The following is a 21,914-nucleotide window of genomic DNA, read 5'->3' on the forward strand; positions in this document are numbered from 1 at the left end:
CGCCGCTTCCCCTGTTTCTCTTGCCTGCGCTGGGAACGAGCGTGCCTGGCAAAGAAAAAAAAAAAAAAAAAAAAAAAAAGGAGGGGAAAAAAAAATCTCCCCAAAATCGAGGAGGGGGTTGCTGAGCGCCTGGCGCACGGCTGCGCGCACATTGCGCGGAGCGCAGCGGGGTGCGCGCAGGCGGGCGGGGGAGCTCGGGCTGCTGGGGGAGCCGGAGGGGCTGGGTTGGGAGGAGGAGGAGGAGGAGGAGGAGGAGGAGAAGAAGGAGGAGGAGGAGGAGGAGGAGGAGGGGGAGTCGGTGTGTGGTGCACGCCGCGCTCCCAGCACAAAAGCCCAGGGAAAGAAACTCTTGGAAAGCTCGGAGCAAACGCCGGGGCCGGGCAGGAGCAGGTCGAGGCGGCCGGGCGCTGCGAGCGGGGCTGCTCCTCTCCACTGGATACATTTTGCAACTGCGAAGGAATTAAATCCGATTTTTCGGGATTTTTTTTCCTCTTCTTTTTTCTCTCTTTTTTTTTTTTTTTTTTTTTTTTTTTAAAGAGGGCAGAGCCTCGCTTCCCTCCTCCTTTCGCTCTATCTCTCTCTTTTTTTTTATTATTATTATTTTATTTTTTTCCCCCTTGGGGATAGAGGGGCGCACGAGGAAAAAAAAAAATAAAGGGAAAGGAATTATGATCGCTTCGTGGCTGACTTTCGCCTTGCTTTGTGGAACTTTCTGTGCAGGTAAGAGCATTTCGGCGTGTTTACCTCCCGCTCGGGCTTGCGGTCGCCTCTCCAAATGCAGAATTGAATGGGCCGTGCAATTCTTTGCAGCCACCCTCCGGGCCGGCCGACTGGGGGAAGACCCCAACCCATTGGGGAACAGTCCCCCATGCCGCGATTTTCATTTTCTTTCTTTTTTTTTTTTCTTTTTTTTTTTTTTTTTTTCTCGCCCCTCTCCTCCTGTTTGCCCCCCTGCTCTCAGGACGAGCCTTCCCCGTGCTGCTTTTTGTTCCCTTTCAGGCAGGCTGTGGGAATTAATGGCAATGTAAACACGGCGAGATATCGAGGAAACTTTACAAAAAAAAAGAAAAAAAAAAAAAAAAAGGGTATTTGGTCCTGGGGCGGGGGAAGTGGTAAGGTGCTGGAGGAGTCCGGGGAGGGGGGGAGAAGTTGGGAGCAACCCGGAGGAGACCTTTGGGGTACCCCGGAGTTGCTCAGGTGGTGCCTTGTGTGCGCCCCGCTCCTGTAGGGCTGCGGTTGTGTAAGCCTTGGGAGGGGAGAAAGGACCTCCCCCCAGCACACATGGGACCCCCCCGGGTCCCCCTTAGGGCCGCCGGCTGTTTGCACGGAGCGAGCATTTAATGGGGCCGCTCCGCGCTGCGGGGAGCTGGGAGAAAGTTGGGTAAAAGGGGGTGTGAGCGTGCGTGGGGAGGGGGTTAGGGGGGAGCACGCCCCCCCGGGGGGACCAAGCTTTTGTTGCACGGGGGTGGGCAGCTTTAGGATTGCGTTCAGTCCTTCCCCCTCTGTGGGACCGGCTTGAACCCCGAAGTTCAGCTGCAGCCTGGGGGGGGGGGGGGAGTTACCGAAACGGCCGGGAGCATCCCTGGGGAAGGGGGGGGCCCTCTTGTGCCCCCCTCTCCACTTGAAGTCCCCTTACCCCCCTCTTTCTTTCCCTCCTCTATTATTATCATTATCATTATTATTACCCCACTCTTTATTATTGCTGTGTACAGACATCAGCTCTTTTGCCCCCCTCTTTCCTTGGTGACCCCCCCCCCTAAATAACCCCCTGCCCCGAGGCAGCGCTGGGCAGTAACTTGTTACTCTCCAGCCCCCCCCTGGAGAGGTGGGGGGGACACCCATACACAGAAAGGGGGGAGCACATCAAGGGGGGGGGGACACCCACCCGAGGAGGGGGAGCACCTTTCCTCCTGGGGGCTCCCAGGGGCTGGGATGCTGCAGCCGAGGGGTTCCCCACGGCGCCAACACCTCGCTCTCATTGCATTGCGAAAAGGTGGTTTTGGGGGGCTGGGGGGGGGTCCCTGCATCCTTTACCCCCCCCCATTACCCCCTTCCCACCCCCCCTCAGCGGGGCCGGCCCCGGGGCTCTCCTGCAGCCGGGCTTCCTTTGTTCCGAGTGCCCATTAAATATGCGCTGCCACCGCCTGCCTCTGGCATGACAAACGGTGCCATCGCTTAATTATTACCATTTTTTGGTAAACTCACCCCAAAACCGGAGGAGGGGTGGGAGGGGGAAAAGCGAAAAGAAAAGGAGTGTGTGTGTGGGGGGAGGCAAAAAAAAAATAAAACATGAATGGATTTGATGATGGGCAAAGCCAGCGTGGGGTTTTTTATTTATCGTTATTATTATTTATTTATTTTTTAATATCTGATGGCTGGGACACTTGTGCGCAGCTTTGTTTCCGTGTGTTGGGAAGGGGGGGGGGGGGGGGCGAGGGGCTGGGATTTCCATCTCGGGGCTGCGAGGGCAGGTATTTGGGAGGCAGCGGGCGGTGCGGTGCCATCAGCAGTCGCGGGGCTCGGCGTTGCTATCAGCACAACAGCTCTCTTGGCTGGAAAATTCTATTATGTGCATAAAGGAGATTTATGGTCAATGTATTTTCTTGCCATATATCTTGGAATCCTTTTATCTCGTGTGATTCAATAAAAGGGATGGCTTCCGGGTCGTTTCTTTTCTTTTTTTTTTTTTTCTTTCTGTTATTGTTGTTGTTTTTGTTTGGGGTGGGTTGGTTTGTTTGTTTTGGTGGGTTTGGGGTTTTGATTTTTCTTGTTTTGGTTGGGTTTTAACCTGTTCCTAGAGCTGTGGTACAGTGGCAGAAATCTAACTTGGAGGGAAAAAAAAACAAACAAACCCACAGTTGCTTTAAAAAAAAAGAAAATTAACCCCGAAAGCTTCTTAAATGTATCATGTTATAAAAAGGATAATCTGATTGGGCATACCTACGCTGATCCCCCCCCCCCCCGAAAATATGATAAAGAAACCCCAGAAAATGAATATTACTCTGTTTGTTTGGAAGGGTCCCCTTGGATCATTCAGTCAGTGCATTAGCAATTCTGTAAATCCCTCCCTCTCTTTTAAAGCCTTTTCTGCATTTCTTGTGATGTTTATGAGCATTTATCAACATGATCTTTATTGTCCAGTTTTTCCTTAAGCTGCTCAGTCAGAAAAAAAAAAAAAAGAAAAAGGGAGTGAAACCAACCCTGAATACCCAAAGTTGCAGCATGTTGCTGGGGTTTCCGAGCGCTGGGCTTTGCTTGAAGTATGTCTTTTGTGTGTGTACATGTCAGGACTGGGCGAAAGTGGTGGGCTTTTCGAAAATCGCTTGACCTCCATTGTTGATGCTTCTCATCGCTACCTTGGCTGGCTGTAACAAAGCAAGCACAGGCTGCTATTCTTTTTAAAAAAAAAAAAAATAAATCCAAAAAAAAATCTGCTATGCTTAATTTTTTGGAATACTGAGGATTCATTGAGGAAAACATTATGTTCATTTTTAGCCCTTTGTTTGCAAATTTTCTGCAGCCCAAATGTTCAGAAATCATGTTTTAATCTAGGAGCTATAGAAAATACAGAAGGTGTAAAAGGATTTGTCTTGCAGAAGGCATTGCTAGCACGCTTTTCCGAGCCATTACATTACTTTTATTTTGGTGCAAGTTTAAGTAATGCCATGCAGCAATGAACTGTGCTGCAAATGGATCTGGTCTGCTCTTTCACTGTCTTGTATTTATCCTCTTGTGCTTGAGAAAGGGAATAAAACTGGCTTCATTAGCTTGCTAATTAAACACAATGAAGTGTATGGCCCAAGGTTAATGGCAATGGCCTTTAAAAACACAAAACTCTTGAACAGGTGTTTGAGATATATATTTTTTTTAATCTGTCATCAAATCCAGATAATTATACCACAGAGATAACCATTGTCACAGTTCCGTGGAGAAGAAAATGCCGTGGTAAAGGCGCGAGTGGTGCGGTGCATTATTTTTAGTGGCATTATTTATAAACCGGGTCCTGCGCAGCCTGGGTTTAGTTCCCCTCCCTTTCCCCCCTCCCCATTTCAGAGCATCTCCCGCGCTGTTCCTTCAGCGCACGCTTCTGTTCCTCAGGCAGGGTCACAAATTCGGGAGCCCTGGACCAGGGCGAGAGCCTGATGTGAGCCCGGCCGGTCAGCCCAAGCATCCACGCACTGAAATTTCTGCCATTTCTCGTGTCTCCGAGCAGCCCATCGGGGCTGTGACACCCCTGCTCGCTTGATGAGACAGCGAGAGGCAACCAATTAAAGCGGCGGGCTCTTGCTCTCCGCGTTAGGGCTGTCACCAACCTCCTGTCCAGTCTGGTCTCCATCAGCTAAAACATGCTTGTCAGGTTTTTTTGTGCTTGGCGTGACGCAACAGTTGTAGACCTCCCCTGCTGCCACTGAATAGATGGTAGAGAAGAAAGAAGCTGGCCAGCTTCACTTCTTATTTATTTATTTATATATTTTAATTATTTTTCCTTCTTTTTCTTTATTTACTTCTGTTCTCTTCCCCTCCCTCCCACCATCATCCATCCCTGGCACTCACACGGTGCCGCGCAGATCAACCCCAAGGGGTGTCCTGGCCTCGCCAGCCCTCGGGAGGATGCAGTGCCGTGGGTAGATGAAGGAGCAGCAGCAACTTCTGGAGCCCTGCTGCTGGGGCACCAGCCCAGGGGCTGAGCCACTATGGTTTTGTGGGGTCAGTTCCCTTGCAGGAGGGCTGCAGGTGTAAAAGGAACCAGCGGCCCGGCTGTCATAGTTTATGGAGAGCAAAGGAGGTGGGAGGAAGAGGCAGTTTGAGGCTGGGCATCCAGCGAAGGCGTCCTTACGTGCTCTGTGCTCATGGTGTTTGTTCCTCAAAAGGCAGGGCATCTGGTAAATAATTAAATAAAATAAAGGGAAGAAGTCAAAGTGATTGGACTTTGGGGTGTTGTAGTGACAAGTGTTTTGGCTCGTATTTCGGGGCCTGGTTCTAGGATTTCTAAAATTTTCTATTGTTGATAACTATTGACCACCCGGAGCCATGATAGGACAGAGCGAGGACTGTACGGGGTTGTGGTAGCACTGCAACTCTCAGGCCTGTTAAAATCCAGCACCACCTACCCACCGCACCCAGGCCCGTTACTTCCAGCCCTGCTCTGAAAGTTGCAGAAGCGCTCAATAACCTGCACTGCTGCTTGCACAAGGCCAATTTAAGGCAGTTTGCTGGAAATCCCATCTCCAGGGAGAAGCAGAGGAGCATCCCCTTGGGGCTGGACACCCGCAGCCAGCGCTGGAGAAGCGTGCTGCAATTTGGGGAGGCTGGAGGCAGGGAGATGATGACCTGTTGAGTGCAGCCCTGATTGGGACCCTAGTGAAAGCCCTGATGGGTTTTCCCTGGGCAGCTTCCTCTGCTGAAGGACAATTTGTCCCTTGGAAAGGGTTGGTATCTGCTTTGGGGTGGGCATCCCCTCGCTTTGGGGCTGGAGGAGCAGGGTGGGAAGGGAGGAAACACTTCCCAAAGGCAGCTGCAGGAAGCGGTGCGGCAGCGCAGGGCTGCGTTCGGTGTCCCCACAGGACCCGGGTGCTCCAGAACGGGGTGGGAAGTTGGGAAGTGGGAACCACGGCGTTGAAATCTCTGCTTTAAAGAAGTGTTGTCTTTCCCTTTTATCCCTCCTTGGCCTTTGATTTTAAAACTAGCAGGGGGGTGTGATTTTCTTGCCTGGCCAATCGCGCTGCCTGGACCTGAATTATTCAGTGTAGCACTTGGCATTCTGCACCCTGTTCCCACTTAAGCTCTTTTTCGCCTGTTCCTTCATGTGGAGATTTTCACATCAGTGAAATTGGATGTGTTTAAGAGAGGTGTTTCTGGCCACAGCCTGCATCAGTATAAGTTCTTCCTTCCCCTGCCTTTCCCCTCCATTAACCATTGAGGATCAACTGATGTCTAATATCCTTTCTTCATTAGTCCTTCATTCTGAAATAATTCTGAGTCTCATTAGTCGTTTGTTCTGTTCAGGTGTTTTAAAGAAAAATTCATTGCTATTTTTTCCCCACTTTCCTAAACGTTCCTCGTAAGTTGTCTTGGAGCCGTTGAAGTGAAGGGAGCAGAGAAGTAAATTAAAGATGAAACACTGCCTGCGTTCTGCAGACCCAGCACATTTTATGCTTAGATTTGAATATAACTGTTGGTCTTTTCCACCAATTTCATGTTCTTTTCTCTCTGTCATCTTCCTTCTTTAGTACAGGATGGTTTCAATTCAAACTAAAAGTTAAGAGCAGCAATTGTCAGTGTACACTGTAAAATAATAATATACTTCCCTCCAGCACACAAGTGCCTCTTATTTTGCCAGTATTTGAGTTTTGTTGCTCTGATTATGTTATTGCGTGTGGCATCAGTCCATCATGGTGCTTAAGGAAAAGAAAAAAAGTGTTACTGATGTCTAGGTGCTTTGGAAAAAAATGGCTCCTCTTTTACAAGGTGATACTCATGTGGAGAGGGGGTCCCTGCCCCAAAGACACAGCCCTGGGGGACAAGCACAGGAAGAAATTGCTGCACCAGGGACATGCTCACCCAAGCTCACACCAAAAATTTGCTCTTGGAGAAAATCTGCTCCTTTTGGGTTGGGCTGGCAGTGAGCAGGGACAGGTTTGCGCGCACAGGTTTGGGAGTTTGAACGGAAAAGCAGCACGGTGGAAAGGCTGAGCCTGTTTGTGAAGGTGCTGGTTACCCACTGTCATGAATAATTCTGCTGTGGCCAGCCTGGTGTGGTGTGGTGTTTCAGGGCAGGTTGGGTTTCTGGGCCAGGGGAGGCTCAGGGAGGAGGCCGCAGGGCTCAGCCTGCAGTGGTGGGCCTCAGAGGTGGAGGAGCTGAGGGGAGCACAGGAGTCAGACCCCTCTCTGCGTATATTTGTGTCCTATTCCTACAGCACGCAATGTATGGGACACAACAAACGTTTACCAACCTGTATTTGTTGTTTTAACACCCAACGAGGCAGAGACTTACTGCTGTTTGGCACTGGGGGCCTGCCCTTTTCCATGACTGCCCTGAGGTGCTGGGAGTTGGATGCTGGCGAGCGTGTTGCTCGTGGGCTTGTGACACAAGCTCTGACCACCACATAAACCTTTTTCAGCCACCTGGAATTAAATTTGCTGGAAAAAAGAGTGCTACGTTAACATATGATACCAGATGTATCAATGTGTTGTTTCCTGTCCCAGTCTCATACTGCCATGTCCATACATGCGCTCCTCTTTATTTAAAAAAAAATAAAGTGTGTTCATGAAAAGATGCAGTGCTTTGCAGTCTGAGCTGTATTAATTTTCCATCCAAGTGGATGCTTGTGCGAATGCAGACCTGTGTTTTGAACTCTGCTCTTCACGTCTGATTTCCACCCTCATTTGATAACAGTAGAAGAGGCTCCCAGCAGCAGAGGCAGTGCATGAATCCAGTAAAGCTGCAAGAGCCGAGTTCTCTACAAGAGCAGAGAAAGGAGCCAGCAGTGGGAGGGAAGAGCATGTCCCTGGCACTTGTCAGGGCAATCCGACATCCCAGGCCTGTACCGAATTGTCCCCAGCACAGCAGCAAAGGCTCTCATTTTAACAAGTGCACAGTAGCTGCCACTGCATGGTAGTATCCTAGGTGTTGTGACTCTTTCCTTTTTTTTTTTTTTTTTCTCTCTCTTTTTTACTACTGTTATTATTATTATTTAAAGCTTTTCCCATTATATAACCTGCTTTCTAACTGGTGGCAAAAGTTGAACTTTTATGTGCGGTGACTGTAGTGTTAATGCAATGCTTATTCCTAATTTATGGCTCCAAGGTGTGAGATTATAAGCCTCTTGAGTGGATGAGAGGGATAAAGTTAGCTCCATTTGTGCCTGATTTATCAAATGGTCAATCCGGGCTGCTAACTCTTCTTTCCTCTAATGTTGTCTGTTTAAAATGCATCACATAACGTGTGAAGCTTTTTTTTTTTTTTTTTTTTTTTTTTTTTTTTAATTTGGCTTTTAGGAATAGTTTACGTGTACCTAATTTACCTCTGCGGACAGGTTTGAATTGGTGGGGAGGAAGGAATGGGAACATGGGGAGGAAGGGAAGAGGTGTTCAATCACGCTCTGTCTCCTTTTTGCAACTTCTTAAAAGTGTTTCATAAAATGAGGGCATTTCAGGATTTTTGAGCCCTTTTAGTGCTCTGCTCATGTTTTGCAGTCTCTGGTTTGCTCCCATGGACTGGTGCTGTTTGCAGTTCAGCTGAGCCCTGCAAACTCCGCCACTCTCCTGGGGCTCTATTTGCCATCGATACATCTTTTTATTATTATTATTTATTTATTTATTTTGTAAACAAGGGTGTTCAAGCTTTGCAGAGTTGATGTCGAGGCAGAAAGCTGAGCACTCCTTTAGTGAAGCCGTTAAAGAGACCGGTACCGGTGTCAGGATTGTTGTGAGCTGCCCTCACCTGTGTTTGAGTGCTGGGCATTCGCTGCATGTTTGAGACCAGGATGCTACCAGGTGTGCTTGCAGAAGGCTCAGCAGCCAGCAGGGTGACACCGTGGCTGCTCATCGAGGTAACCTCAGGGGGAACTTTGTCCTGGCTGGCTTGCTTGGGACAACCCAGATGGCAGCACAGCCCAGGCGCACGCGGCTCGTGGGTGTCTTGGTTCTTTCCCCAATGTGACAACCGAAACACAGCCGGCTTTTGTATCGCTGCTTTAGTTCCTGAGAGTAACTAATCGCTTCAGAATGCTAATTCTCCTATAGATGTGCAGGCTGAGAAGTTCAGCTCTCCTTGGGTTTTCATGGTGGGAGTATCCAGTTACAGCCCAGCAGCTATTGGGCAGCTCTCTGGTGCAGTCCAGTTTGAACTCAACATCGCTTTCACATGCGTGCACAACTCACCAAGCAGTTTATTTTGGTAGGAAAACCTCTGCGAAGGCCCAGCCTTGTGCCTGGCACAACACATTTTCCAAAATACCTATTGTGGTCGCGCTGCCAGTGCTCTTCTGCTTGGCAGTGAGATGCTACAAAGCGAGCTTGAGGCGATGCCAGCAGGCACCAGTGCTGAGATAGAGACCTTAAGGAATGCCCTGCCATGAGATTCCTGTTCGTGTCAAGCTTAGCTCAGCCAGGAGAAGAAGGGAAGATGCTGTGGCTGATACTCGGTGCTGCCTTGCCAGGGTCTGGCTGTGGGTAGATTTGGTGGGATGCTGCAGGACCGGAGCATCTCTGGCTGAACCTCTCTGCATGGGCGCCTTTGGGTGGGGAAGTTGTCATGCTGTGCACCCTGCCATGCAGCCTCCTCCTCTGTGTTTCCTTCTAAATAGTCCGGAGACAAATGTTTGTTTGTTTTTCTTTAGCAAAACATAAACTCATGGAGGTGAACGTTTTCATCTGCTCGCTGTTGTTTTATTGCCTTGCTGTTATGATAGACCACAGTCCCTTCCTCGAGCTCCTGGTGCATCTTTTTAAAGTGCAAGCATGAAGCAGGGGGCAGGCTTGGCATGATTTGCCATAACACGAATTCCCGTGTAGATTTAATCACCTTTTAGTGTCTCAGAGCGTGCTCTCGATTGCCAGGCTTCTTCACATGGGCACTGATGGAGCATTTCTGATGGGCACGCTACGCTTGCTGTTGCTGGGCAGCTCGGTTCCCCTCCTGGCCAAAACTGGGTGGCACAAAGCTCCTCCTTCCTCTGTGTGGAAGGTGGTAGGAGCAAAAAAAAAAACCTGCAATAAAAATAAACACTTCCCTGCAACCGTAGCGTCATCCACCTGGCCCTGTGCCTGCTGGCACCAGCAGGGAGTTTGTCCCTGTGCACCCCTTCCTGGGGGGGCATTTTAACATTTATGTTGTACCTGAGATAACCGGGGAAGTCTTTTATAGATAATTTTTATGGCTATAGATAATTTTCCATAGATAGCTTCTGCTGTCGTCTAATGGGACGGAGTTAGTGCTGCTAAAAGCAAACACGGGAAACCTCTTTCGATTGATGATAGAATTTCCTTTCCCACGCAATCCTGTACGGATTGACTATTTATTCTGTAAATAACAGCTACAAGAAACCCTTCAAAGGTAACGGGAAGCCCCAGAGGTAAATGAGATCGCTCTTACCCTGCTAGCAAAGTCAGATGCGAGCGTACCTCGGCGTGTGCCTGTGTCTGCAGGCTCCTTCCCGGTGCGTGGCTGATGAAAGAAGAAACCCGAGCGAGGGACGCGGCGTTCCTGCGGGAGAACCGGGGCCGGTTATTGCCCGACCGAGGCTTTTTGTGCATGGAAATGATTTCGAAAGAGCCAACGTGTAAAACTTTGAAGCGCAGTGCGACGAGATAAAGTCGGCTAAAAATAGGCCTGGATATGAAAGGCGGTTGAAAACTCGGAGGGAGGCGAGAGTCATTTTACAGGCATTGTTGGTTGAGTTTCAGGGTCCCGGGAAGGGAAGATGAATGTCTTTCTGTTATAGTAACAGCTGCTCTCTGTCCATCGGGATCCAGTGTTTGCCCATCCAGCTCATAATAATTAAACAAAAGAGTTATTTCATAGCAGCCGTGGCTGAGGATTACGCTGGAATTTTATCTTTCTCCATTTAGACTTATCTCCGTCTATTAAAGAAAAATACAAAGTTAACCTCTCACCTGGGCTGGCTCTGGCTAATTACTACTGGGAGGAAGCCAGCACTTAACTGAGCAGCCAGAGTTATCTTTAATAAATAAATAAATAAATAAAAAAGATCCAAGTGTCACTAATGCACTTGTCCTTAAAGAACACTTCAGCTTTCTTGTGTCCTGAGCTCTTGTGCTGTTGGTAACCCTGCAGGGTCATTCGTGGCATCCTAGTCTGGCTGCTTAGTGTCATGTGCAGATTTTTGTTCTTCCCCTTTGACTTCTTAGGGATTTTTTTTGTCCACTTCATTGCTACCCACTTGGAGGGCTAACAGATAGGGCCATTGGCTTATCCACCCTAAAAGAGTTGGATGTGAAGTCTCGATGGGGCGCATCTCTCCGTGCAGCGAGCCCTGCTCACCACTTCGGTGCCACTTACCCTGCCCTGAAGGAGAAGAGGCCCGGCTGGGTTGTGGGGTTAGCAGCTGAGCGGCGCTATGTTTTTATTAATAATTTCCACTGGTGAAATATGGATCTGAGGTTTTCCTCATTCATTTAACCCTCGTAGTTAATAGGCAATAGTGGAAATGTACCATGTACACGATGATTGCGCTGACCTGATTTCACATGTATTTCTGGTCTGACTTCTGTTTAAAAACGAGAAGAATTATATATAAAATTGATTTTGGGAGCCCTGGGAAGGAGAAAGAAACCATTTATTTCAACCCCCAAATTCCTTTGAGCTGTAGAAACATTGTCAAAGTAATTGTAGCCTTTTCAATTTTTCTGTGTAGATTTCTTTCTGTGTAGTCTAAGAAAAACTGTGCTCTGTTGATGGATGTCACTGTTTTTTAACTTGTGACAAATATCTCCCAAGGTATTGTTTGAGTGATGTAAAATTGGTTCATGTGTAAAATTCTAGCTTTTTCATGAATGCTTTATCATGGATATGTGAATGCCAGCTTCTTCTGGATTAAGGTGTTATACCTTTAGTGGTTTGCTGTGGGATATCATCTTAATCATTTTTGCTGTAATTTAATCATCTTAATTAAAATTGCATTGAATTGTGGAAAGTAATTTGGGTCTGGAGAGCAGTGGGTTTTGTATTTGTAGTTTTTTTTTTTTTCTTGTTAGGAGATGGTAATGGTCTTGGCAAGATTCTGCTAAAAATTAGCACAGTGTACAAAAACTCATGTTGCCAAGTTAGTACAGTATTTCTCCAGCTAATTGTGGCCTTGAAGGGTATAATATAAAAGGTCATCTTTGTTAGTGAACTGCAGGCTTCTCCTGCGAGACAGAAATCCATGTCCTTATCAAGGATGAAATCTTGGCTCCTTGGTTACACAATTGAGCTTTGCTATAATTTGGACATCATTAGGCTCTTTATTAAAGCAGCGGAACACTCTAATCAATCTTTGTGCTTTGCTTTCTTAAACGTATTTCTCTATGAGAATTTGTCTTATGACTTTCCTTTCTTCTTCTCTGTGAATCCTGCAAAGGGGTTGGGTCTGAAGATGGGGTTGGTTGCATTTTTTTATTATTATTATTTATTTTTTTTGTTTTTCTTCCATTTGGGATTGTCTTTGTGGAGATGGTTCCCATTTGCGGGCATGGTTTTGAGAGCCAAGGTGTTTGACCTCCTCTTCTCTTCCTCTTGTATTGAGAAGATCTAGGGGGTGGCCCTTCTGGAAGGAAGAGCTGTTCCTTTTGGTTTGTGCTGTTTGAAAAAACAAATATACAAAACTTTATGAAACCAAACTGAATTGTAAAAGTGGTTACTTTTGTCTGTCTTTAAGCCCAAGCCAAAGGGTTCAATTTTTTTGAAAACAAAAACAAACAAACCCAAACAAAACTCTGTCACAAACAACACATAGTCATAGGGCAGAACTGTGCAGGAAAGGAGGTTGTGTGCTTTTTCCCCTTTTCTGTTGCCCCCTTTTTGTATCCTGGGTCTTGTTTTCATTCGTGCCACATGTTGGCATTCCCAGGGACATAGTTTTGAGGCTCTGACTTCTGCATTGTAAAACATAGCCAGAGCTTAAAATCTCTTTGTTTGGCTGCTGTTTCTTTAACCAGCAGATATTTTTCTAGTTGGATAGATAAATGGATCTTTCTCACTTACTGGACAGTTTGATCTGATTTTGCACAGCTATAAAAGTTAAACTCGTGCTTTGGCAGAGCTTCATTCGCAGGGTTTTGGAGACTAAATCTTGGTGCCTCTCTCCCCCCTGTATTTGGGTTTGTGATGTTCTGGAAATGCTCATGTCCTTGAGACAGTCACCGGTGTTAGAAACACTTGCAGAAGCAACAACAGCACAATCGGATCATCTCTGTAAAAGGCTGTCTTCTGCAATGGAAATGCCAGCTTAGCTTTCAGACATCCTGAAGATGATGCTTTGGGTGTACCACACCAGTGGGATGTGAACATGCTGCTGTCACCAGCACAGATGGGACCAAAGCAGGGACGTGCTCTGTGGGAGTAATGCCTGCACCCTTGGTGGTGTTTAGGTGAGTTGAAGTCTGTGGTCTGACCCCCAAAGGCAGGGCTTTGAACCTCTAGATCATCTCAATGTTCCCATCATATGTTAGGCCAGGGAAAATGCTAGGAGGTAAACGCCTACGGTTGTTACCATTTTAATAATTTACCACATAGGTAGCTTCACCTCAAGCTCGGGTTCTGTGTCAAGCTCCTGGTTTTGCAGTTGGTCAGTGGGTGTGCCATGGCTTTGCTCAGAGTTTCACAGAATCACGGAATGGTTTGGGTTGGAAGGCACCTTCAGTATTATCTAGTTCAAACCCCAGTGTTACATATTTTACCTTTAAAAAATAATTAAAACAAACCCACCAAAATCTGGAGAAGCAAGTGTGATGTGCTTACGGATGAAGAAAGCTCTGTCTAGGGACTTGTGGCATCCAGCAACTCCTCTTCAGGAATCCTGATTTTTCCTGAATTGGATTTCTGAGGGCTCCCGTCTTCATGCTGGTACCACTGTCAGTGGTTCCTTGCTGTGTGGATGCACGCCAAAGATTTGGTGGCATCTGAAATATTTTGCACCCCACCTCACTTACAGCCCTTCCAGCTGGTGCTTCCCCAGTTTCTGTCAAACAGATCCATGTGCTCTTCAGGAGCTCTCTCCAGGTTTCACGGGTTTGTGCAAAAATTTGCTCTTTGAGCAATTACGGGAAGCCAACATTTCGGCTCAGAACAGGAGAGCTCTTTTCTTGGGCTGCAAGTTTTTAATGAAAGCTTTAGGTTATGAATGTGTCATCATCTCATTACTGTTCTTTACTGCTTGGCGTCCTGTTGGTGTAGGCTAGTTTAACTGTCTCCAGCCTAAATTGAGTGCTGCTTTCAGTATTTATAAACTCTACAACTGTTAAAACAAACTGAACCTCCAATCGCAGCAATGGTAGTGAGGTTGAAGACAAGGAGTTGTCTCCGAGGAATAGAGTCTATTATATGTTGGGTATAAATCAACCTCTGACTTGTGGGTGTTGGGAGGAAAATTTCCTTGGGGACTTGTAATCCAGAAGCAGCCTCCTATAAATCTGCTTGGGTCTTCTCCTGAAGCGTGTGGTGGTGCTGGAAAGCTGATTATGGATGTAGACTGTAGGTCTGGGAGCATGAAATACTACTGCTCCTTCCCATCCCGCCGCCGCGCCGGACGAACAGGTCTGAGCAGCAGATTATTGTCAGTGTTAAAAATGATGAGTTCGTTGTCCTGTTCTCTCCCTCCCTCTCAGTAAAACCTGCAGACTTGGCTTTAGATATTGGGAATTGAAAGCAAACAACCACCAATATAACTGGCTTGTTTTTATTTGCTATCTGGGGCTTCAAGTCTGAGAACGCATGCTGGTGGCGTTCTTGTGCTTTTTGTATTTCTTTTCCTGTTGCTTGAGGGCTGGAAAGTATTTTTCTTTAAATGGAAGGTAGCATTTTACATCTCCTCTAAATGTCTCTGAGAGATGGGTTTGCAGCAGACAAAAATCCAGCTCTTCACAGGGTAGTGAGAAACCCTGTGAAGGAAGAGAAGGGCAGGAGCTGATGCTGCCACATCTACAGGGACAGGTTGGCTGCTGTCAGCTGGGCATGGCAGTGCATGAAGTTTGTCCTCTCATGTTTCCTTCAAACAGAGGATTTCTTATCTTATTTGGGGTGCAACCCAGTTGCTAGCAGCTCTTTCAGTGCTGCGGGTTAAGGTACAGCTTGAAGGATGGGTTCATGTGAGCAGCTCTGGTCCTTTTGGGGCTTTCCATGAAGGGCATGGTCTCCAGGAAGGAATATGGATAATGTCCCTGAGCTCTTCAGTCAGTGAAATTTTCCCCAGATGTCATCCCTGTGTTGTGCAAAAAAATAGTCTCAGAGGAGTTTTACTCTGTTCAGTTGCTGGGTGGGGTTCTTAGGTCTTCAGATCCCGGAGGCTGTAGGATCAGGCACCTGTTATAGGGCACGGGGCTTGATCATACCTCATGTTGGTCACCTCCTCCTCATCTATGTGTCCATCCAGGTTTGTGTGCTGCTGATGGGGTATTTATAGAAGGTTTCTCCTAATAGGACATGTGGCCAGTAGCAAGTGATAGCGGGGCTTGGGTTGTGTTTTATTTTTACTAACCTTTTTCTTTTAACATTTCTCATGCAACTTGTCGGCTTTTCTTGCGTCTTTTTGGGTGTGTGCTCTCCACCTTTCTCTCTCTTCAGAAGAAATTGTCTGTTCCGACTTCAGTAAACGTTTTCTCACTTGTCAGAACAAAAGCAGGCGAGCCTGGTAGTTTTTTTTTTTTTATTATTATTTGTGTGTGTGCAGGGAATGTGTCAGGGTGTTTTTATGGGCAGCGCTGCCGAGCTTGTCAGCGGCGGCTAGGCCGGGAAAGCCAGGCTCTTTTGCAGATTACATATCTCCACAGATGTTTATCTCCTGTTTGCAGGGAAGGGTAGCCTGAAGTCAGTCCTGGTAGTTCAGTGGAGGTGACAGCTGTAAACACTGCTCCTCCAGGACCTTTGGCAGCAGACATGTCCTCCTGCCTGATAGAGGAGGCGATGGGCACTGTGGATGGGGCCTTCTCACGGCTTCCCCCCTCACAAGAGTGAAGTTGTCCTGTGGTGACGGTTGTGTTGGTCCTTCTGCTTTTGCAATGAACTCTGCTCTCTTGCCATCACACACGTATTTGTTGCTCCTCATGGCTGGAGGATCCCAAGTGGAAACGGAGGAAGCTCTCCCTGTCCTGTCCCTATGGAGGGGAAGGCCCTGTCCAAGCCTGCTCTTCGGAGCCTGAGTGACAAAGGGCCTGCTATTAGTCAGGAGTCCTTAAGCCCCTTGCCTGATAAAGGCTTTTTATTTATCTTTCTCCCAAGTGGCTGTTTGGGGTGGATGCTTGCAATTCTTTATGCATATTTCTTCTGCTGCTTCTCCCGTTCAAAAGGCCCTGGAGAGGAGTTGAACCAAACCTGCGGGGCTGGAGCATCTGCGGCCCAGGACAGCTCTCTCAGCCACCTTGACGTATAAATTACAAAAATCTGATACAAAATACAGATTTTGCAAAATCTGGGCATTGCTTGCTGTGATCCGATGCATTTTATCTGCAATTTAAAGATGTTGCATGGCCTGTTCATGTATATGGACACTCACACGCATTGCTCCCCCTTTTTCCCCAATGGCATCTGGGTTGTGATGCTCTGCAGTAGTTTGGGGTTTTGTGGAGGATGAGCTGTCAAGAGTTAAATCGCAAGCAGGCAGCAAGTAACTGTGCTGAATTCAGCTGGCAATGCCCTACCAAGCCCTCGCTCCTTACTGTCACATCTTTGGAAATGCCTTTTATCTGGACTGTAAATTAAATTACTGTTGTTGATGTCGCTTCAAAGAAGCTGCAAGAATGAGTTAATGGGAGCTCCTGAGAGAGATCTCCCAACGAAGTCTCCTCTTAATAAAATGTTAAGGCATCTCCTTTTGTCTCTTCTGTTCTAACTTTGGAGAATTAGGGAAATAATAGTTCTGTCTTTTCCGCTTCAATTTCTGTGGTATGTTTACAAAGGGGGGGAAAAAAAGCCCTATAAATGTCTCAAGTATTATCTTTTCTTGCCAGTTTCATCATAAAAATATTTATTGAGGCCTCAAGGGCTCGAAGTGTTGTGGTCAGTTTCGTGAAAGTAATGTGTTTGTTTTTATTTTTAGTGGTACTTCAAAAAAAAAAAAAAAAAAGAAAAAAAAAGGCCTGGAAGTACTTGTTTCCCTGGCTTTTTGGTATTTCTTTACCAGATATGAAACTGAAAGAGGGGAGAATCAATTCCTTTCTGTTGCCAAAGCTGGCCAAGTGGCAGAAAGTGTATGTTTACAATAATGCTGGAGTTTAATAGCATGCAAAGCTTGTTGTTTTGTTTTGTTTAATTATCCTGTTTTTGGAGCTGTGGAGGGCCTGGTTCCCAGGGGAGGAGAGGAAGGGGACCTTTAGGAATGCCAAACATTAGTAGATTTGGAGAGGAAAGAGTGGGGTAGTCGGAAGATTTGCAGGAAGAGAGACAAGGAGGCTCGTTGATGTTTCCTTTCAGCACTTCCCTTGCTTTTTTGTTTCTGCACCTCTTCTGTCTCCGGATCTTGGTATCATGCGACTTAAAGCTTTTGATAGCTGCATCTCCTGTGTGTTTCTGTGTCCCTCTGTTCAATTCCTGTTAAAAAACACGTGGTGTTTGGGTTGGAAGGCTGGTGGCATGTATGGCCCTTTGCTGAGCACCTAGGGACCCATTTGCACAGAAGTCCTGGCAGATTTTAGCGTACAAGCTCTGCGAAGGATGGATTCAGTGCAGTGAGGCCAAAGCTGGAAAGAATTCAGATGCGATTGTAGTGTAATGGAGAAACGTTCCTGAGCTTTCTCAACACCGATGCCCCCTTTGAATTTTTCATGAAGAAACTCCTATTTATGGTCAGATGTGCAGCTGAAAACCTACACTGACTCTGGGGCACTGAAAGCCTGGTGGGTCTCTGAGCACCGCTCGGGAATCCCTGGGTCAGAAAAGCACAGGGAAAAAATAGCTTGGAATAGAATAGAATAGAATACCCTGAGTTGGAAGGGACCCTTAAGGATCATCAAGTCCAACTCTTGACACCGCACAGATCTACCCAAAAGTTCAGACCATGTGACTAAGTGCACAGTCCAATCTCTTCTTAAATTCAGTCAGGCTCGGTGCAGTGACCACTTCCCTGGGGAGCCTGTTCCAGTGTGCAACCACCCTCTCTGTGAAGAACCCCCTCCTGATGTCAAGCCTAAATTTCCCCTGCCTCAGCTTAACCCCATTCCTGCGGGTCCTGTCGCTGGTGTTAATGGAGAAAAGGTCTCCTGCCTCTCGACACCCCCTTACGAGGAAGTTGTAGACTGCGATGAGGTCTCCCCTCAGCCTCCTCTTCTCCAGGCTGAACAGGCCCAGTGCCCTCAGCCATTCCTCGTACGTCTTCCCCTCCAGGCCTTTCACCATCTTCGTAGCCCTCCTCTGGACACTCTCCAACAGTTTCATGTCCTTTTTATACTGTGGTGCCCAGAACTGCACACAGTACTCGAGGTGAGGCCGCACCAGCGCAGAGTAGAGCGGGAAAGGTGTTTAAAAGTCTCGGACTGGTACCTTTGTATGAAAAGTAGCTACCTAAGTTGTTCTTAATATTTCCACCTGCAGCTGTAAAGACATGGGGCCCACTTCTGTCACGAGCTGTGGTGGCATCCAGCCAGGCCTGTAAGCAGGGCTGACGCTGACCCTAACTGAGACCAGGTTTTGAGGCAAGAGACTTTCTGAAAGTAACTGATGAGCTAATTCCCCTCATTTGTCATTGGAAGTTCAAACTTTGGAAGTCCTGCCCTCAAGTCAGCCAGGAAAAAGACAAAAACCAGGTGGGGAAGGTCTCTGTGATGGGACATCGCTCCAAAACCCAGCAGCAGCTTCTTGCTTGCCCGAGCACTTTGCAAGCTCCTCTCCTGGAGATGGTGCCTGACACAAGCCCGATTTTCCAAGCAAAAAATCATCTTTTCCACAAAACACAAAGGTCAGGGTGCGTGTGTGCAAACCTGCTGCCTCTGAAGACAACCAAGCAACCTTTGTCCTGTCAGGCCTCACCTCAGTTGCTCCGTATCGCGTGCCCTTCAAGGTAAGCCGGGTAAGTGGCTAGCAGTCAAAGCAGGGAAAGAGAAATCCCATTTGAGGCTGACCTGATGCTACCTGACATTTTGCTTATTTGAGAAGAGGAGGTTCCGCATGGAAATGGCTAGTTCTGAGTTGCTACAGACCCTTGTGACATATTAATCTTGAGGGTGAATGACAGCTTTATAAGGCAAGGGTATTTTTACTCTCCGGTAGACTTCTCTTCCACGTCCACCTACGTCTGCTTCTGTTGACCCGGTGCCAGGAGGAGGTTTCTCCAGCCTGCCATCCAGCTTTCCATGACTATAGGGTTTCGGGCACGCTGTCAGCACAGGACAAACCCAAGCCTCAGCACGGGAGCTGCTGTGTGCCATGCCCTTGTTGCAGCTCCAGGGACTTGGACTGGTAGTACAGGTGCAGCAGCAATTAAAAGGCGATTAAAAGCCTGTTGTTGGTGCTAAGAGTTGCTGGAAGGCTGGATTTTTGTCACTTTTGATGTCACCAGGAGGAAAGGCAGCATCTTGTTCCACTTATCCCCTCCCTCCAACCTCCAGAAGCTGGCTGGCAAGGCGGCTGCTCCCCTTGCCCTTCTGTGTCCTGCTTGGGGAAACAGCACGTTTCTCACCATGCTCTCTGCTGGAAGCGACCAAAGCATGGGGAAAGCCAGAAGAAAGGGCCCTGTCCCACCAGGACATAAGGAGGAGGACACTGCCAGGGCAGCCAACAAGCCAGGCACTTGGCCACGCGGCTCTGTGCCCACGTACACTCCTGCAGTTGCATCTCATCCAACATTCCTGATCTCCTTGGCCCAATGCTCATTTCCAAGATAACCCGCTGGGTGCTTTTTAAAACCTACTGTAATCCCAACAGTGGCTTCGCCTGGTCTGAGGGCCACCGGCCAGGCTGTGGGACAGGTGACACTGTCCATGGCAAGATCCAGCCTGGCCACCATGGGAGCAGATGCCAGGATGGACCAGGAGGAGATGTGTTGGTGGGACATGGGGGTGACAGTGGGAAGGTGAAGGACATCTGGGGATCTTTGGGTGGCTCCCTGGGTTTTTCATTTCCTACAGTGCTGTTGGTGTGGCTGTCAGTGCTCTTCAGGATTTTCCTTCCTAGAAGCTGGGTTAAAATCCCTGTGTGGAAAAGCTGCTGTTATCCTCACAGGAGCCAAGTTTTAGAGTGCCCTCTAATTTGAAATCACAGCTGAACCAAACTTGTTTCTTTTTTTTTTTTCTTGTGTGTGTGTTTGCATTCCTAAAAGTCATCCAGACTTTTCCTCTTCTTAAAAGCAGCAATGCTGCAAACCTCTCCAGCTGCCGTTACAAAATGAGTGAGCTGCTCTAGCTCTGTTGAGTAGATTGTCCTTGAAGCACTTCTGGAAATACCATGCAGATTGTGGGCCAGCTGCTGGTAAAAACTAGCTAGGGCTTCATACATACTGGACCCCAAAAAAGAAATGGTGTTTTGCTGTAGTGAGCTTTTTTCTCCTTCCCTTATTCTACAGCAACACATGTGAGGGGTCAGAAAGTGGAGTGAGCATCTCTGTGATTTTGGACTTTCTTTGTTGTCCTCACCTCTTTGTGAGCTGACTCTACTGTGCTCAACAGTTGTCCTGGCAGGAAGGAGAAGGGAGTAAGGGACAAATTTCCAATGAATGAGATAAATCAGAAGAGGATGGAGTGGGGAGCAGGAGAGCTCCATCGGGGACAGGTACACTTGCACTGATCTTAATCCAGGCTGGCACTTGCAAATGTCTCTGTTTCCTCTAGAGGTTTCTCCAGGTCTGTCTCAGTCTAATACTCCTGAGCCCTATCCAGCTTCTCTAAAGTTTTCTATGTTCATAAGAGCATATCCTGGGCGCTCTTAAATTTAAGCCTGTGGTTTATGCACAGGTGATGATGAGCTGTTTGGAGCGTTCCCTGCCTAACCAACAGCATGGGTCAGGACCAAGTGCAGAGCAGCCAGTGGCTTCTGACTTGTTTTTCTTTTGGATATGTAGTCAAAAACTCCCCCAGCAGCATCTCCCCTCTTTTATGGAGGGGAATATTAACACAAAACAGATCATGAAGAGTCAACTTCTTCAGCCTGTGCTACTCTGATTTATAAAGCACGTGTCCTTTGTGACCCCCGTCTTAAACGGCCTTCTTTCCTGTTTGAGTCACCTCTTAATCCATAAACTTTTTAATAAGGTGCAGTTTTGGTTTTGTTTTCTTGCTGCACTGGCTTTTTGTCTGCAGTCATGTATCCTGCCTGAGATGTATTCAGGTGTCTGCAACTTTCTGCAACCAAGTGACCGAGATGTTGGCAGAGCTGATGAGATGCTGCTGGTTGTGTCCCGCTCACTGCTAATACGCCCAAGAAGTTTTGATTCTTTTGGGACAACTTGAGTTAGTCTTCGTGGAGTGAGATATTCCTGTTCTGCAATGAACACAGCATTTAAAGCAAAAACAAACAAAAAGCAAAGAGAAATCAAGGTCAAGTGAAGTATTATGAGGTTCCACCTCTTCCAAAGTGAGCAGTTCTTCAAAGCCAGAGGCACTTACACTTGTACTTATTACAAGTAGGGTTTAAGCTTTATCATGAGGCTGATTTGCCATTCCTAGAATCCAAGCCACTACATCCTCTGCCAGGGAGGAGGCACGTCTCCTCCGCAAAGACCTCCCCATGTGTGGGCAGCAGAGCAGATGAGTGCCAGCCCCTGGGTCTCTCTTGCTATGGGGAACCTTCAACGCGTTGGCCATTCATTTCTCCGTGCAGAATTGCCGTTGTGTGAGCTCCCACAGCAAACTTTGCAGCACCAAAATGAATTCTTGAAATGTTGCTTGTGGTCCCGCAATGTGTGGCTTTAGACAACAGCTTTAAACTAGGCCACGCTCTGATTTTGGGGGAAGACAAGGCAAGTGGGAGCTGCGGCTCTGTGGCTGAGTAGGCGTGTTGTTGCAGTGAAATGAGCTACCACGTCCTCCCCTTCTGCTAGAAATTTTGCTGGAGATGAGATGTGAGAGTTGTTCACGGGGACACGGTTAGGTGACCTCCCAGGACCTCACTGAACTGTGGGTGCGAGCTTCCCTGCTACAATTTTAGAGCAGTACAGCCATCGTGCAGTGGAAAAAAATAAAATTTGGGGGGAGATTTTACTTCTTAGCTGCTTTAACTTAACTCCGGTCGTAGCTTGAGGGAAAACACCCATCTCTTCCTGCTGCGCACG

At 47.5% G+C, this 21,914-nt stretch overlaps 1 protein-coding gene across 1 annotated transcript in view; it reads left to right on the forward strand.

The window, feature by feature from the left end:
• The first annotated feature begins 253 nt into the window (after positions 1-253).
• The window catches only part of ACVR2B (activin A receptor type 2B), a 104,693-nt gene continuing 83,032 nt past the window's right edge, over positions 254-21,914 (forward strand). The window contains exon 1 of the mRNA XM_038174264.2: positions 254-720. Coding sequence (XP_038030192.1) covers positions 669-720 — 52 coding nt within the window. The 5' untranslated portion in view covers positions 254-668. The remainder of the gene's footprint in view (positions 721-21,914) is intronic.

Source organism: Anas platyrhynchos, chromosome 2 (assembly GCF_047663525.1).
Source record: "Anas platyrhynchos isolate ZD024472 breed Pekin duck chromosome 2, IASCAAS_PekinDuck_T2T, whole genome shotgun sequence".
Taxonomy (NCBI): Eukaryota; Metazoa; Chordata; class Aves; order Anseriformes; family Anatidae; genus Anas; species Anas platyrhynchos.